The 18,649-nt window shown below is 40.6% G+C and overlaps 1 protein-coding gene across 2 annotated transcripts in view; it reads right to left on the bottom strand.

Moving 5' to 3' along the window:
• cacna2d3a (calcium channel, voltage-dependent, alpha 2/delta subunit 3a) overlaps positions 1–18,649 on the bottom strand; it is a 115,798-nt gene that overhangs the window by 35,255 nt on the left and 61,894 nt on the right. The window contains exons 11-18 of one of the 2 annotated variants that reach the window (XM_069140524.1): positions 13,803–13,881; positions 9,709–9,842; positions 8,453–8,470; positions 4,456–4,527; positions 4,016–4,096; positions 3,374–3,448; positions 396–479; positions 233–304 (exon numbers count right to left, since the gene is read on the bottom strand). In XM_069140524.1, the coding sequence (XP_068996625.1) occupies positions 233–304; positions 396–479; positions 3,374–3,448; positions 4,016–4,096; positions 4,456–4,527; positions 8,453–8,470; positions 9,709–9,842; positions 13,803–13,881 (615 nt within the window). The remainder of the gene's footprint in view (positions 1–232; positions 305–395; positions 480–3,373; positions 3,449–4,015; positions 4,097–4,455; positions 4,528–8,452; positions 8,471–9,708; positions 9,843–13,802; positions 13,882–18,649) is intronic. The other variant, XM_069140525.1, reaches the window with a different exon arrangement.

Here is an 18,649-nt window from a genome sequence, read left to right as displayed (position 1 = left end):
GTAGAGATAAGGGGCTCACACACACAGAGACACACACCAGTGCATGCAGAGCAAACCAAATCAGAAACAAAATCCCCAAGTCAATCCTGTACATCACTGTGCCAAGTGTAACAACCCTTTGGCAGAGTGTGGATTCTCTCTGCTGAGTATTTTCTCTGGCACACCTTTTGGGACCATCTGAAAAGTGCTTGTTTGTGTGTTTGTGTGCATTTTTGCATTTTGGATTCCTTACCCCTTTGTCCACACTCTTCTTCACCTCCATAGAGAAGGTCCCTGTCTTCCTGTTGACCATGGCATTTCTCAACTAGAAAGACAACACACACACGCAGCCTTGTAGATCTGATTGATATTTGGAGCAGTGCTGTGTTGATGCTTAATATAGATTAACGTCTCACCGTGTCCTCCTTATCCTCCCATTCCACCTCCGACAGATCCACACTGCTGTAGTTTGGCTTCTTTCGCTTCTTGCCATCTCCGTACTGGAGACATCACCCCATGTAAACACACATGCATGCACATACAGAAAGACTGAAGAAAATACAACAGAAAGAGTATGCCTTACTCAGACTGTAGCTCATTATTGTTTTCATGAACAATTCTTCTTCTATTATTTGTTCATTATATATTAAAATAGTCACTAAAATGTCAGACAACAGTGAAAAGGCCCATCACAATCTATCAAACATTAACTGTTTGTTTTGTCAAAATTTAAATATCTTATTTACGGTGACAGCTATTTATGTCAGCATGATAAGAAGCTGAAACCAGCTGAGTAGATTGATAGCACTTTCATATTTCTCAGTTAAGTATGAAGGTAAAGCCAGAACATAATTAGTCAAGCAAAATGTGTTTAATTAGGACACAAATAAAAGTAAAAATGACAAGCTGTGGTTTTACAGGGAGTTAAATGCGCACACCTGCCACCTACGGCTGAATGCAGTGATGACTGGGAGTCTTGTTGTCACATCGTCTTATGTCTCTAGCTTCAAACTAAATGGACAGATATGACAGTGGTATCAATCATTACATCGAAAGCTAACCAAGAACTAAATTAAGTACATTTCAACGGCAGCGATCCAGACTGTGACTGATTGGTTGATTTTGCGACCAAGTGAGGAAGTCACACTAGTGCAGCCGAAAAATATGCTCAAAGAAAAAATGGTAGTCAGAGATACAGACATAGGCAAGCTGGAATGTACGGGCAAACTCTCCCCAGAGCTTTGTCATAACAATATTTGCATAGGTGCATTAATACCAACAGCAGGTATTGGAAGGCTACTGATAACATTCAGTAACATGGGCAGTGATGAAACATACAACTGAGTCTCGCTGTGCTAAAACATATCTGAACATGCTGTACCCACAGCTGATAAGCCACAAGACGATGGAGAGAAAGCAGAAGATACACAAGAGACAGGTGAGACGGAAAGTGAAGCTAAAAATAAGATATGGACATGAATTCTGACACCAGTTGCTAGAAGGGTTTCCTTGGCTGAGATACAATTAAGAGACGATCGAGATGCACTGGGTACATTTCTACAAAATATGTTGTAGCAGGTGCTGACGACATAAAGTCTGCAACAGCCTCAACAAAAAAACACAAAACATGAAACTTTCAAACAGTACAATGACAACATGAAGCCCAAGCTATGGAGGGACTGCCTGAAAGTAGGTCCTCTCTTCCTACAAGTTTTTAGCATGACAGGAGCACTAGACTGGTGAGTGAAAAAAGTGAGCTGTGTGCCAAATTCTACATGCCATTACATATCGGTAAAGAGCAGATGCCTTCTACTATATTCAAATCAGAAATATTGTTCTGAAAAAAACGACATTCATATGTTTTCTCTCTGTTCTTCACCACTTGTCTACAGAGTTACTATTGTATGCATTGTTACGATGATGCACTTTGTCTCATACAAAAGAAGCCATCAAATCTGGCAGTGGTGCCACTATCTAAGGTGCTAAATCAGCACCATATCAGCACTCGCCACTTGTCTTTTTTAAAGGAGCAGTGTGTAGGATTTAGTGTCATCTAGCGGTGAGGCTGCACATTGCTACCAAATGAACATCCTTTGCGTTCCCTTTCCCTCTCTAGAGCCAGTGTTTGGTTTGTCTGTTCTGGGCTACTGTAGAAACATGATGGTTCAACATTGGTGAGCTTTGTGTAAAAGGAGCTGCTTCTAATGTAGATATGAAGAACTCATTCTAAGGTAACAAAAACACAATGAGTCTTAGTTTCTGGTGATTATAAACTAATGAAAAGATTATTCTAAGTAATAATATATAATTTTTTTATGAATATAATATTAATAATAAAATACTCCACAACTGCCAATAGATCCCTGTCAATCCTGCAAAACAACCTCCATTTAAGAATTTCTTATAAATTCAATCTATGTGATGTTCATTCATCTATTATTTATAAGAAAGACTTCAGTGTTGAGGGATAAACCTCTGCTCAACTCTTCAGCTGGCCAGCTGCCCAGTTGGCCCACCGACCCTGCTTGATGTGAACATTAAATAAAGGTGACACAGGCCAGAGCACTGGACTTATTAATTGCACTTATGTATTGTGTGTGTGTGTGTGTGTGTGTGTGTGTGTGTGTGTGTGTGTGTGTGTGTGTGTGTGTGTGTGTGTGTGTGTGTGTGTGTGTGTGTGTGTGTGTGTGTGTGTCTGTGTGTACTATAAAACCTCCCTCGCCATTCATCTGTCAGTGAGGACAGCCTTCCACCCCTCATTAGTTGTTAAACACTGTTCATTAACGTCTTTAATTAGACCACAATTAAACCATCTGTCTGTCTGCCTCACTGTCTGTTGTTTCTTCTCCTCCTCGTCTGTTCTCTTTTCATCCCTCAGCATCTGTCCATTTTCATCTGGCGTTGCAGCCCGGCTTTGTCACCCTGCACCTATCCTCACGCTAAGCAGGTTCCTTGCTCTCCCCAGCATCCCTCGCTCTCTAAACTAGCTCCCCTCAACCTCTTGTGAAAGGAGTGGGTGAGTACAAAAGAGTTAATCACAGCCATTCAAAAGCGCTATCTCTGTCTATTCACAGAACAGCAGAGGCCTGGAACACACTTCCTCATCTACATACCACCACACAGCCAACACGCTCACACGGCACAGCACATAGAGCACCCACACAATACCATGCCAATTTTCGATGTCAATCTCCATCTCAATGTGAAAACAAAAATCAGTTATTGACTTGACATGAAATCAAGAGTTATTAGTTGCTTATATAGTACAAATTATGGAAACCCCGTACATTTCAACTTCAATCTCTGCATTGCAAAAAGGATTGTTATGATAATAGGGTTCATACTGAGTAGACTTTTTACAGAGCATCTGAATGGCGCTGGAGGTAATACTCACAAGGGGCCGTAAATCCGGATGGGTGAGGATGTAGCCATTGTTGGTGATTGCAAAGGCATAGCCATGAATGCCCAGCTAGGAGAATTTGCACAAACAAACACAGAGTGAGAGACACACCAAAATGAATGCATAACAAATCTGTGCCTAATTGTAAACCTGGGCTAATCAAGCTCTTTGTAATTTTTACTTTCACAATCTTAGTTTTTGTGGTGAAACAATGCGAGATGATGGCGTCATTCATCCATGTCTGGACAAATAACACACTTTGAAATTTCAAAACATCACAACTGACCAGGTTTTAGATCAACAAAAGAAATCAGCACAGGACACAGAATACATTAGTATACGGGGTATGTAATTTTCCTGCCAATATTGGCCTTGAGGAAGAAGATGTGAAACCTTTATCTGCTACAGGGTTCGCTTTATTGAACTATGAAGCTGGGCTGGTATAGATGCAGACATAAGTAAAAAAAACAACAACACTTGATTTGGATAACCAGCGCCTTTATGAAGCCCAGTCATATGGTTCTATTGGTCCAAGTTTGGTTTTAATCATATAAGTTGTGACGTTGTGGAGGGTTATCTCATATGGCCATTCAGATCTCTAATTATTAGCAGCAATAATCATGTTGGATGTGGTACCTTATATTTGGGGATTGTTTTAAGCAGCTCAGAGACGGGCACGTCTGTCCCAACCACTCCAAGAAGGATTCCACAGTTTCTCTGGAAGCACACATATTGAAAATATTACTCATCTGCGTTTGAAAGGTTATTTACTTACGTTACAGAGGCAAATTTCAGTTCATAATATATATTCAATTAGTGATGCTCTACCAGATCCTAATTTACAGACTCCAATCAAACTGAGATTAGTGTCCATCAAATAAAAAACATAATTAACCATTATTTCACAATTTGTGCCTATTCTCTCAAAGCCTAATTCCTCATGAGTTATGAAGTAAGTAATTGCACCATTTTGAATAATTAAACTCCAACTTTATTGGAGAAAATAAGTTTGGGAAACATGATGGTAGTGACAGTGAATGAGCTCTGGACTCTATAGCACTCTATCTATAACTTACAGTCTCATTCTTGGTACTGAACACCGGCATTGCCACAGTGGTCATCAGGACTGGACCTTGACCGTCCTCCAACTGAGTGAGTCATCACAGATGAAGAGTGAAAGGTAAAAATTGAGAGGGTAAGAAAAAAGAAAGGGAGACATGGGAAGAGAAAAGAGAGAAGTTAATGATGAAATATTATTGTTATAGTTAGTTGTTATAGTAAACAAAATGTAACTGCACAGCATATTGCATTGTATTATGTGTATTATATGAAACATCTTGCCTTGTCACACTCAGTGAGTAATTTTTTTTCAAGCTGCATAACATCCGTTTCTTAAGTAGTGAACTTGATGGGAATTCTGCAGCAGACCTAGTCATATTATCTTGTTGCGGGACCCACAAAACTTCCATGACATGTTTTATTCATGTTTATTATTTGCCTTAAAATGTGTTCAATCACAGCTTGCCTTTGATCTCTTGCAGAATAAGCTTATCCAAAGGCAGTGCTTGTGGTTTGGATCTGGGTATCTCCCCTCTCTAAAGACTGCTGAAATAATTATGATATTTATCTTTCCAGAAACTGCGTGTATCTGACGATGATATCCATTAGAGATGAAAGCCTGACACCGTTATGAAGCGGACTGGTGGAAGGCTTTGTACTTGACAAAAAAATTGTTTGACCTTCTCCAGTCAGAAATGTTGTCTAACTGTCAGTTACTTGTACAGTTTATAATTAAGTCACCATAAGTGATTGATGCATTAGGTACAAAATAAATCTTAGAACAAAGTCCTCAATGGTTTTAAGTTAGATGTTGCAAAAATCATTAAGCTGCTTCTTCTGCAGCAATCAATGGAATACCATTATGTTAGATTCTCTTAGATGACTTTAATATCACATCCCAGCATGGTGCTTTTTCTTCAGGAACTACCTCATATAACCACTCCTCTTAAACCAGAATTCTTCTTCCTCCGTTGCCCCCACCCCCGACCCCACCCCCCACCCCTTTACTACCAGTAAAAATAGGTAATGACAGAAAACTGTTAGTATCCATTTTGTCTTGCTCAGACACTCAGGAAAAGGGGAATTGGTGACCTGAGTTCAGACAGCTGGTAATAGCAATCCAGATTACAGTATTGGACATCAAAGACAGAACAAAGCACACCTAAGTACAGCTGCTGTAACAATGGAGAGCTGTGCTGGTGGAGAATAGGATCGATCAAAGGACAGGGGAAACGAGCAGAGCATCATCCGAAAATACAAAATCTATTTCCAAGCTCAGGTCTATTGGATCATATATCACCAGTCTGTAACACGGATGCCCATGAACCTTTATTGACCAATCCCATCATATTTTCTGTATATGTGTATTTATCGAAAGTCAGGCTTGCCCAGCTGTTCTGGGAAATGACATACTGTAATTAAGCAGATAACAAGAGCTGCATAGAGAAAGGCAGCCGGCAGCTGCATCTGTTGATTTCAAAGCCACCATCACAGCCACAGAGGATCCTCACTCACCCTACCCTGGGGAGGAAAGGCCTTTAAACCTGTGCTTCATTATCCTAACCCAGGAGAGGAGATAGGACCTTCCTTGAACCCTGAATCCTCCAACATGGCCATGCTCCTGAGTCCCTAAGGGAGTGCTCTACATCTGGAACTGGACTTGTCATATACCAAACCCACAAACTCTAACGCAAGGTCAGAACTCAAACACACATTGGGGCCAAATCTGCATCATCACTGCCTCTGTGGATTTATCTGTATCAGTCAGAGTAAATGAGCTGTGTAAATCCTTTCCCCTGCGGCGGGTCAGAGAGTGAAAAAGAACGCCACTGGGCTTCAATACACTCGACACCCCACTGACACAAATACCCACATACTTATACCCCTCAGAGGGCTCAGACACACACCCCTGGCGCCTGTGTTTGGTGTTTTATAGAACATCTCATAATCTCGGTTGCTGTGACAAATTGTGGGCTGGTAGACGAGGTGACCCTTGTTTCCTTGGAGACCAGGTTTAATGATGTTGGTGTGCGTAAGTACTGGAGCCAGTCCCCCTCTCGGCTCCAGAGGGAAGACTAAGACAGACCCCATGGGGAACAGAGCTGGTACGGACCCAGCACACGTTTTTACTGCACAGGTGTTTTGGGATTATCTGTAAAAGCTCTCAATTACCTCAATCAATATAACCACTTTTGCTTTGAAATAGTGGAGTTAATATTCATCCGCCATGACATCTTGAACAGCTCACTACTTCAATGCATCATCGAAAGGTAATCAACAGCTCTCAGCTTTCCCATTTTTCTGTCTTCATGCTTAATCAAGTATCAATCTTGTTCTTTGAACTTCTGTGCAAAATCCCTCCTCTCCGCCCCGCAGTCTTCTTTACATCCTTCCCACCGTTCCCTGATAACCTTTTTTCTTCAAATCTGCTACATTCTTTCTCTAACCCTCCCTACACTCGTCCTCAAATATCCCCTCTGACACATTCCTTTCACCCCTACCCCCCTCACATCATCCCTGAGCTCCGGTGTCAGTTCATCCGGCAGAGTGGGAAACAAAGCCAAATGAGCCAGAGAATGATGGATGAAGCTGGTGAGACGAAGGATGGGAGGGAGAGGGAGGGCAACAGGAGAGGAGAGGAGAGGACAGTACAGGTGGAGGGAAAGAGCTGGAGAGGTAAAGTGAAACAAGAAAAGAAAACGGGGAGATACGACTAAGGATAAGAAAAGATAAGATCAGATTCGATAAGATAAGATAAGATAAGATAAGATAAGATAAGATAAGATAAGATAAGATAAGATAAGATAAGATAAGATAAGATAAGGTTATCAGGTTGCAGTGAGAGGGGGGATGTGTAGGACAGGAAAAAGATAGCATGAACACACTGTACATCTGGAAACATGATACACATCCACGCCGGAACACAAATCCCAAATGCTCATCACTTTTCTTACACACATCCAATCCCAGGAGTTTTGCTAACTTCTTATCAGACACTATCATCATGCGAGGGGTGTGTGTGTGTGTGTGTGTGTGTGTGTGTGTGTGTGTGTGTGTGTGTGTGTGTGTGTGTGTGTGTGTGTGTGTGTGTGTGTGTCTGTTTTACTCTCAGAGGACTATTGTGTATGTGTGTTCGTACATATCACACAGCAGAGCTGGGCTGATTAGACGCAAAGAAGCACTGCAGATTCCTTGCTAATCCTAATTATCATGTCTGAAAATGTGATATCCATGTCGGTTTTCTGCTGAGCTGTTTCGATGTCAATCAGCTCGGGTCTATCACACTAACAGTACTATGTCACACATATGGCCTGCCAGCTGTCTAATGCGACTGCTCCGTCCCCAGCTCATGCTGATCGGGAGGCAGAGCGCTCTTTTGTTCTGCCATCATCACTGTTATGATTCTGGAGCTGCTTATCTCAACCCACATATGATTCATAAATGAACTGAAAAATAAAACACTGAAAACGATAAAAAGGCATCAGAACAGATCATCCCGCCAGTCATTATGGACTATTGGATTCTCACCCAGAAGATGACAAAACAGCTTATTCTGGAGAATTCCACCAAAACAAATAACACAGGCAATCTCGTTTTCACACCAAAATCACACAGGCCAAAGAGCAAAATGTAGCCTCACATTTACGCACATAATCACACTGCCAGCTTCGGAGATGCTGGCAAAGCACGGCTAACATAGCATCACCAGTAATGAATGAGTGTGAGAGTGTGCACAGACGTGTGCATATGTTTAATCAGACATGCAGAGGAGAGCAATCTACTGAGCCAAAGACAACCACGATGCATGGCTTGAATCAGGAGGCTGACGAACAACATACGAGACTGACACATAATAAAATGCCATGGGCCAACATGGTAGTTAGTTCACCCAAATAATGCCTTCATCTTACAGATATAAGAGACCAAAACACACATGCATAAGAAATGCACATGAACACTCAGCAGGCCTCAACACAGCACAATACACTGATGGCCTCAAAGCAGAAATTTTACCTTTTGCGCTTGGGGGAGCTAAGGAGAACAGATTAAGGAGGAGAGGAGGAGGAGGAGGAGGAGGAGCAGGAGGAGGAGGAGGAGGAGGAGGAGGAGGAGAGAAAGGGTCAATACATTTGTAGATGAGTGACAAAAAGCCTTTCAGTGCAATTTTCACTGAATGGAGTGCCAGTGGGTGCACTGACATGGACTGCAACTTAAAAAAAAACAGGGATTGTGTCAAAAGGAGAGCGCTTTATAGCCAGGAGGGTCATAGCGGAGGAAACGACACTCAAGCTGTTAGTGTTAGGTCAGGGTTGAGTGTACGTATTAACTGTGATAAATGGGGATAATGAGGACAAAGAGAAAGAAATACACATGGAAGAGACAGAATGGGGTAAAACATGAGGGATATGAAGAGGATCGTAGGGAGGAAAAGTCCATTTTCATGTAAAGTTGATAGCCTGTGGGTATTTCTTATAAAAGGCAGTTACCTTTGCCTCTTTACATTATTGAAGCTCTCACTCTTTTTATCTATACATAAACTGTAGAGAACAAATGGCTGCTATTATCACTTCATGGCCAAACACAATAACTTGAGCAAAAAAGGACCATTGTGTAGGCATCAATACTACAGCATGTTGTGTGTAGATTATGGATTGTACACGATTCTCTCCTGTAGGTCAGTTATTATCCTTCGGGGTGTTTTAGAGATGATAATGTCTAAAACCATGAAGCTCCACAGGAGATTTAAGGCGTCTGTATAATTTCGTTGAGAAACATTATTATTAAAAATAAACGTGTGACATTATTTAGTACCGTTGTTTGATGTATGTGTGTCTGTGCATGATGGGAAAGGGTATGGGGTCCAGAGATCAGAGACTAACTCACCAATGTTCTACTCACGCTACAAAAATTCCAAACACACACTGGAGGCTCATTTACCTAATGACTCCATCTGCTACACACACACACACACACACACACACACACACACACACACACACACACACATACACACACACACATTCCCAGTAAGACATTCAAAGGCAAAACACATTGTCAACCCTCTGCTTGCATTTTATCACCACTAATTCTCATTTGGATTATCTAATTCATCCGTCCTGATAATGCAAATATGCTTTTGCAAAGTGCCCTGTGGATTAAGTTTTGTTGGTATTCCAGACCCACAATGTACACAACCCAGTGGGTGTCTGTGGTTAGCAAGGTCAATGTGAAATGGAGTGCAGTACCATGTGATGTCATAGTCCACTCACAGTGCTATCGATGTAGGCCTCGGTCCATACTGTGTCGTGTTCCCGGTCAATCACCTTGGGACGACTCAGCACATGGAGATACTCCATCACATTCTCCTGCACATCTGCCAATGTGGAAATCTGAGTGAAGTAGCCTGTTGGGCAGAGGGAAAAGGAAATAGCAACAAAGAGAAGATTAGTCTTTAATTAAAGTCGATTAATCATGGAAATTGGATCTTGCCAACAATGGAGTGTGAACAGGTTCCAACTTCTAACTCATTAAACTGCCCAAAAACAGATCAGAATACACTTTCTGTGTTATCACATGTCACACCCAATATCAACTTGGCTATATGGATAATCTTTTCTAAGCTATTGCTTTCATTTTACTTATCTTGGTATGAAAACTACATCTGGAATACAGTAGAGAAGGCAGCATATGTTTACTTGATGGAGCAGAAGGAAACCTGGATACATGTACGAGTAAAGGTTTAAGAATTCCCTGCACTGATGTTCAAGTCAGAGCAAACCAGCATGGGTTTGTGAATTCGTAAACGGTATGTAAATGTAATGTAAAAAACATTGCAGTTACACCAAATGTGGTGCCATTTCCTGCGACCATTATGTTGCTAATGTGCATGTGGAGGAGGAAATATACTGTTATGTCAGCAGGGGGGACAGAGAAGGGGGAGAGGAGGAGAGAGAACCAGGACAGCAGTAAGAGTAAGAGTTAGAGGACAAGAAGTGACGCTGTGAATAAGAGAAAAGAGAGAGACCACCATGTTTCCACCTATCCGTAAAAACAGCAAACTGCCTCCATCACTGTGAAGCAGTCAAGTAGAAAATCATAGCTGGAGGAAATAGATTTTGGGGTCATTGTTCGCGGCAACAACCTTTACTCCACAGAGAGAAAAGAGCAAGAGTCTAGACACAATACACAGATCAGGAATGCCAAGTAACTTCTGCTTTTTCAATGGTTATCTGATTTTAAATATAAAACCACAGTAAAATAGAAAAACAAAAAAGGGGTAAAATCTCATATTGTACGCATTAACTGAATGCATGATTACAGCAATCACTATGGCAACTAGACTGCACTTGACTCTGAACTTGACCTGGAAGGGAACCTCGACAGATTCCTTTTTTTCATCCTCAAAGACATTCGGATCTGGCTATTATTCCACCAGACAGTACAATGACAACACACACATACAGACTCACATCACACACAAAGCGGGCTGTCTCAGTCTAACTGCATCGTTCATCACAGTAGTGAGTCAAGACGGACTGCTCCCTCTGGAAGGCTGAGGGCGTCCTTCGGGCTGAGACACCAGGGCCAGTGAGATGAGGTGAGGAAAGAAAAATGAATGCTCCCAGCTTTCAGTGACATGGTACACCTGTTGTATGTACAGGACAGCCACAGCAGGCTCTGGTCAGGGTGAGGGCATCAATATTTTTAAAGGACCTTGGTATGGGTCACATGTAAGGAAAAAATACACAACAAGGTGTCCTGAATCGTGAAATTAATGGATGAGGTGGAAATGATAAATGTGCCAGGACGGGAGCTACACTACACTACAACGTGGACAACCCTACACACGCACAATGTGCAATACTGCACTTTTCTGGTCAAAAAATTGCTTCCATGTGTCCCCGTGGATTTGAAAGTTTTGTTAAATCAAGTTCTGTGGCCCATCTCCAACACTGACATTGGAAAGACTCAAAGGCATACATGTCAAATAAGCACTGCCTGTTCTGGTCACATAAGTAAGCCTCCACCTTCACACCACATGAGGAAAGACACCAGGAGGGAGAGTAGAAGAAGAAAGGATGAGAGTAAAGAGCAGATCAATGCTCGACTCTCTGTTGAGATCATAATGGACAATAAGACATAACCGTCATTCCTGAATTGTGCCCGGAGGTTTAGTTTCTGTTTCCATCTACTGTCTTTGTTAACGTTAATGAACTGAAAACAACCAAAATCAGAGGAGAACCTCACAAAACTGAATCAGCCACTAAGTTAAGAGAACAAGGGAAATAGGGGAGTGATGGTGAAAAGTGAAGGAGCTTTCCTGATATGGTAACTGAAAGACCTTTACACTGAAGCTTACCATAACTTAAATAGTATGGGAACGTGTAGGCAAAGGTGGCTGGTTCTGCTTGGGTTTTACATTGTATTTTAAAAATTGGGAAAGATTGCAGAGACTGTTGGTCACAAAAGTCTGAAACCACTTCAAATGTTTGTTATAAATATTATGTATTTGTTATAAACCTGGGAATAATAAGAAAGTCTGAGGATTTTTTGACCTTTTAAAATACAATGTAAAATTAAACATTTAAGATTCTGTCCTCTTCAGGTCATAGGTCATAGGCCAAGACATACCAGCATTTCACAGTAGGAATATTCAAGTCTGAAGGTGTTTTGCTACTCTGCAGTTAGACACCAGATCCAAATTGACTCCAATCTGAGTAGTAGGAACTACTTCGAGACTATAGAGGACCCAGAAGGGTTGAATGTCATGGAATTTATTACACAGTCACTTGACCTCAACCAAATAAGCCAAGCATTCCTGATATCACAAGAAGCTCTTTGGATCATTGTTAGATCATGCTGGGATAACATAAGGTTAATTCAAATTTGAGGAGTTAATGCTTGTTCAAGTGCATGCTGTAATACACAAAAAAACAAAAACAAAAACAAAAAAAGTATATGTGTATGTGTATAATGTATATGTATTTTCACAAGTGGTCTCTTTTGGACTTTTGGCCTACACTGTATGTAATTGCATTAAGGTGACAGCAGGAAAGGCATGGTCATTTTTATGCATGTGCTCAAAATGTGCTCTCCGTTGTTCTTTGTTATAAACAGTTTAAAATGTCCTTGTGGATGGACACACAGAAGCGAAACAGTGTTTACAGTTGTATTGTTGTAGTTGAGATGTAACAATAAATATTTTTGACCAAGCATGGGCAACAACCCTGCAAGCCCTCATCCACCTTTGTGCTAAAGTTTTGCTCCCAGAATTCCTCCTCAAGGTCATAATCAAGATCATTCATTATATGTACAATGTCTTAGTGGCTCTAACAGCCAAGTTTTGTAGATAATTGAATCTCCAAGATCTAAAATGACTATGCCATCCCTACCTGCACTGTGACTCTGACAGTATTTTAACAATCTTGACAATATTCTGTCCTCCATTCAAAAGCCACAGGAATAGATTTTGACAGGACTTGCCAGTGACAGGGCAGAAAAGGAGACACTCTTGTCTTCATTGCCAAAAAAAAACAAAAAGTGAATAAAAAAAACAAAAATTGCTGCTGTAGTTTGGAAAAGAGGTGTTGTACCTGGGGAGAAAAGAGAAGACTGTCCAGCAAAGCTTCTGCAGGCTGGAGACGATGTCACTGTCACAAGCCTGAATCATCATCCGGCATACACACACAATAATGTAGCATGACACATACACACACATATACACAGGTCTCATCATCACCACTAACGCCCTCAAACTGACTGGATGGGTTCTCTGATATCACTTCCAAGCAACACTGTGGATGCCCTTGTCTTTTATCTACACACACACACACACACACACACACACACACACACACACACACACACACACACACACATACAGCTAAAAACACATGCGCACCCTTTGTGTGACCTGTGGCTTGCTTGTCTTATCTACCGCTGCCTGAGGAAATGGAGCCAGACTGTCTCTGTCACCCACCTCCCAGCTAAATATAGAACCTGAAGGAAAGTGCTCTACGCACTGAGACAGCCATGACCACACACAAAGCAGCTAGAAAGTGGTGCATCGCCATGATAATTTGGACTTTAGGCTTACAGGAAGATGAAGGTAATGTGACATATCTGGTCTCTGCAACCGAAACCAGCTGCCTGCTGTCACATACACGTGCTAATACTGATGAGCACTGACAAACATGTCTTTGCAACGCAGACTCGTGTGCCAAAAACCCCAAACAAATCCTGAGCTCTATAATGTATTAATTTTCACCTGGCTGACAGCAACATGGAGCAAGTTTTCTATGCAAAAAACAGATTATAAGGAGAAAAAAGTACAGCAGTCTATGCATGTGATATAAGATCCCACCTTTGTTAGCACATGCCATCCATTTCAGATTATCTGCAAAGGCAGACTCTCGACCAATCAGGTAAGGGAATATGCGGACCTGCGGAAAGAAAGCAGATAGCTAACGTCAGTCATTTTAATCGCATTTTGATAGGGGCCACCACACCACCATATAGAAGATAACACCGTCAAAACTTGGCAAAAGCCTCATTCTTTATCTGCCAGTGATTAGCAAGTGCTTGCTCTGTGTTTAACAGAGTTGATTATGGACTCATTAAACATTTATAATTTCCCTTTTGATTGTATTTAAAGTTTTGATAATTCAAATAAATGTTTTATCAACTCAAGAAACTAAACAATTAAGTCTGAACTGAAGTATCTGCATTTGCAATTAATTCAAATGATAAACCATGAAGTCAATATTTTAGTTGAAAAAGCAAGCTGTATGTGTTCAACCCAGAGAATCTTCCAATTTTCTTGTGCCAAATCCATTTTTGCCGAGCGGTGCTCAGTTGGCTCCAGCAGCAGGTGTACTTGGCAGGTGTGTGTGTATGCATGAGTGTGTGTGAAGAGCATCGTTGCCAGATTGGACCAGATGCAAGCCTCTGGGGGCACAGCTGCCATAGCTAGCATGCCTGCATTTTTCAATGCCTCCCTTCACCCTGACAGCGTGTGTCTGTTCGTGTTTGTGTGGGTATGGATACACACACACGTCAAGTTATGGGCATGTGTATATCTCGTACATGTGTCCGATTTTGGATGAGCGCACTCCACAGAAAAGCGTGAAAATTACAAACTATAATTGATGTGTAAAAGCAATTTCCCTTTTAAGGGACATTTCTGTATTATGTTTATTTCACTGCGTGTCATGGAAAACTCCTCATAAACTCATTTGTGATGAAAATATAAATAACAAACAGCAAATTGTAGCCTGCCATTTTTTACTCTGCATATTGTCGGTCGTTTGTCAATTGCAATGTGCTTCAATGTGAAACAGTCATTTTTAAGCCCCTATTATCTAGACCATAATCATCCTCTATTCATACAAACCTCAGCCATTTGAATTTCACTGTAAGGGTGACAAGGAAACACAACACATCTGATATGATCATATGAGCTCCATGTAGAGCTATGGTAAATAGTCTACAATCTACAGCAAGCTTATTATGAAATATGGAAAAGGTTTACAGCTGAATTAAGTACAGCAGATATAAAACAATAGGAAGGGCTTTAGCCACAGCATGTCATCTTACATACTTGTATGGACACATTTTACATATGATGGAATAAAAACACACATGCACGGATTGATGCAAATGCATACCTAAGTGTCCACTTGAATTCATGCGCGCACAGAAACTCGTAGTAACTAATGCACTCAGGCAGATGTTTCTGACTATACCATCCTTTCAAACATCAGTATGTATGTATGTATGAGAAATTGTAATTTTGTTCATGCTCCTACATTATGTATTTGGCACTCAATAACTTATTCAGTAAACCTTCACACCAGTGTTTAAAAGATGGTGAGTAATTCTGTGAGGCTACAGCAAGCTAACCTGATGTTTCTTGTCTAATATAATATGTAGTCTAATCTATGAATAGCCAGGGCAACTTTTGGTTACAAAAACGCAGCTGATTCAAAATTTCAGCCAGCTTAAGGTTTCAACCTGAATCTTAAACCGCATCAAAGAAGTTAAGGATTCCTAACACTGATCTGGTATAGGCACTGTCTGTTAAAGCTGATGATTATTACCATCTGGATCATGGTCTAGCAAACCTGTTTTAGATTTTAAAAAATGGACACATACACTGTACTACAATAACAGAACTGCTACTAAATTTTGTAACGTGAAAAGAAACATAAAGCTAAGTTTTGTATCATAAGGAAGCATTGAAATATAATATTGTGGAGCAGGGTTTCAACAACAAGGCTTATGGATTGTTGAAGTGGAAAGATCAGGTAAGTTCATGAAAAATCCTTTAATATGGTAAAAAAAAAATCTCACTAAGTTTATCTCTCATGTGTATAATACACTTAATGGCCAAAACAAACACCATAAATAATGTTCTAATTCATATTTAGTCATCAACAACTATTAGAAAAAGCCTTTAAAGTGAGAGTGTGGGACTTTTACATATAAATGAAAGTCCACTATTCTTTGTCAAATTAGCCTTCACAAAACGCTTATTAGGTCTCTCACTGCCAGGTAACTGTCTCTGTATTTCACAGTCTGCAGAGTTTTCAAATTTGGTATCTGGTGAGACATTCCCATGCTGGCAATGGCAGCAGTGTATTTTACTTCACCTAGCAATTATTGTTACTGCGTTACTGTTCTTGGACAAGTTGAGATTTGTAAAACATTTGGAGTAGGTTATGGACATGTTTTTGTAATTACGCTCAATGCCAGAAGAGGTCCACAAAAGTTCCCCACTGTGGGTTTAATTTGAATTACTAATAGTGGTACACAAGTATTTCTAACTTTTAGACATGAGCTAATCAGAAGAGCCTGATAACCTTGTGCCACAATGTCTAAAGTTAGCAGCTGATTTTATTTCTCCTTTTCAACAACATCTTTTTAGTATATCTCTCATCTCTAATGAAATGTCTTATCTCAAAGTCTGCTTTTGTTCTACCATTACTTAAAGCTGGTGACCCAACACTTCTAATTGATTACAGGCCCAACTTTAATCTGTCTTGGCAGAGATTCCACTTTCTAAGATTTAACTCTAACTATATTTTATCTGAAAATCAATCTGGTATTTTTAAGACAGACTTTAGGAGAGCAGGTTGATTTACGAGATATACAATATGTTTAGGTGGGTTTTCTAGTGCAAATATCTGTTCACTCAGAGAAATGCTACTTGGGTGAAATACTTGTGACATTAGCTTTAACTTGATCAAGAGCAGGTTGGAGCCTTGTCAAAGGACAGGGTTTCTGGACATCGTGTTTAATTCCTGGGTTGCGCTGCTAACTCTCACACAGGAAAAGCAGATCATGCTTCGGGAGTATCCTTCACAATGCAGATTGTGAGCCAGATCCACACTGAGACTGCGTTTTAGTTACCTTGCCGTCATGGTATCATCAGCCTGTTCTGGCCCTACTACACATGCACATGTCCCTCTCGTTTGTGGGAATGAGCCCAAGGATCCCCTTTTATAGGCTGTAATGAAGACTAGTCTCCAGACAGTTATGGCTACTGGGACAGCAGAAACAATGTTGGCGAAGGGAGGGCACTGTTGTCTCATGATGCATTGCCAAATAGTGGCAACAGATAAGGTATAGTCAGTGCACAAAGACAATGCACAAGCTGGCATGATTAATGTTGTATGTAAAGCATATCAATCTCCTGACGCTGAGGGACATACATGAAGCTCACTTCTAATTCCAAACAGTGTGCAGCATCTTTCACTTGGCAGGGTTGTCTAGTTTCACCTTGTCTCTGCAGGGTTGCCCACACTTGTGGCTATTGGCACGCCAAAAGCCGCATAATCAGTCACTTTATTATTTGCAAATCTTGTGACTCACTGTGGCCCAGATAAAGTTTTTAACATATTGCAAAGTAAATGACTATAACAGAAAAAAAAAAATTAGAATATTACAAATTAAACATTTATTTTCAAATGATTACAATATGTCAGTAGATGCAATATACTTTTTTCACAAGAGCAATATCATCAAATACATGTTAAGGCATTTGTCTGCTGGCAGTCAGTTACCTTGTCAGTCGATTCAGTTTAAGATGGACGAAGATGCTTGAAGCAATTTTTCAGTGTGTGCACCCAGTGATCATTTTGAACTGGTATTAATCTGTGCCATCTTGGAACACAATATCCAGTTTTCATAATACTATGATGGAACAACACAGGTTTCTGTCCCTGAGACCAGTCTAAGTGCCAAACATAACAAATCTGATCAGCTGTCTAGGGATTTTACCAACTGGGGTGCTACAGTCTCAGGTGATTGATAGAGTTTGGCACCATTGTAGAATGACAGTGGTCTTTTTGAGTGAAGGGAAACAACCGTCACTGTTTCTAATCATAGATGCATGTGCATGGGTCTGTAAATATGTTTAGGTGTGTTTACTTTAAGTGTATACTGCCAATGCATGGGCACATTCATATATTAATTCAGGGGTCTTAGGCCATAAATATGTTGGTTTTGGTATGTTTTACATTTGTATCTCCTGTTTTAACTCATAACATGATTGAGATCAGTATTCCACACAAATCTTCATTGAAACTAAAACTCAGAGTAAAGTCATGTATGTGCCTAAATAGCCAACCACAATGTTCTATTGGACTGAAAATTTGAATACTTTCTACTGCAAGTTTAATCCTGTACATTGGGCTTTTCAAGGTCATGCTACATGGAGCATAGATGGAAAGTAGTTTCTAAAATGCTCTTGCAGTTATCTGACCATTATAACAGTATCACTAATAGCTGTTGTAACAGAAAAAAAAAAAAAAAAGCTCATTATGACATTTTCAGGGTTTTACACTTTTCATCAGTAAATACAGTTTTCATGGCTCATGATATATTTTTTTTCTTTAGCTTTTTGGAATAAATGCCATCTGGATAAGGATGTGCCATCACTTATTTGCATTCAGTTTTTCCAAAGCCTGCCTGTATACCCAGTGTCACGCCATACAGTGGTGAAGCTGTAAGGCTGGTTGGAAGGAAGCCATTAAAAACCAGCAGTGGCGAGAGAGAGAGAGAGAGAGAGAGAGAGAGAGAGAGAGAGAGAGAGAGAGAGAGATAGAGAGAGACTGAGAGAGACTGAGAGAGACTGGAGAGAGTGACAGAGACTGAAGACTTCTATTATCAGCGGGGGCTTCTTCTAAATGGAACTATCTAGCAGCCTTG

Source organism: Embiotoca jacksoni, unplaced genomic scaffold, assembly GCF_022577435.1.
Source record: "Embiotoca jacksoni isolate LCO1_2020_lvr unplaced genomic scaffold, fEmbJac1.0.p SCAF_9, whole genome shotgun sequence".
In the NCBI taxonomy this organism is placed as follows: Eukaryota; Metazoa; Chordata; class Actinopteri; family Embiotocidae; genus Embiotoca; species Embiotoca jacksoni.
This window is presented reverse-complemented; position numbering and strand designations above follow the sequence as displayed.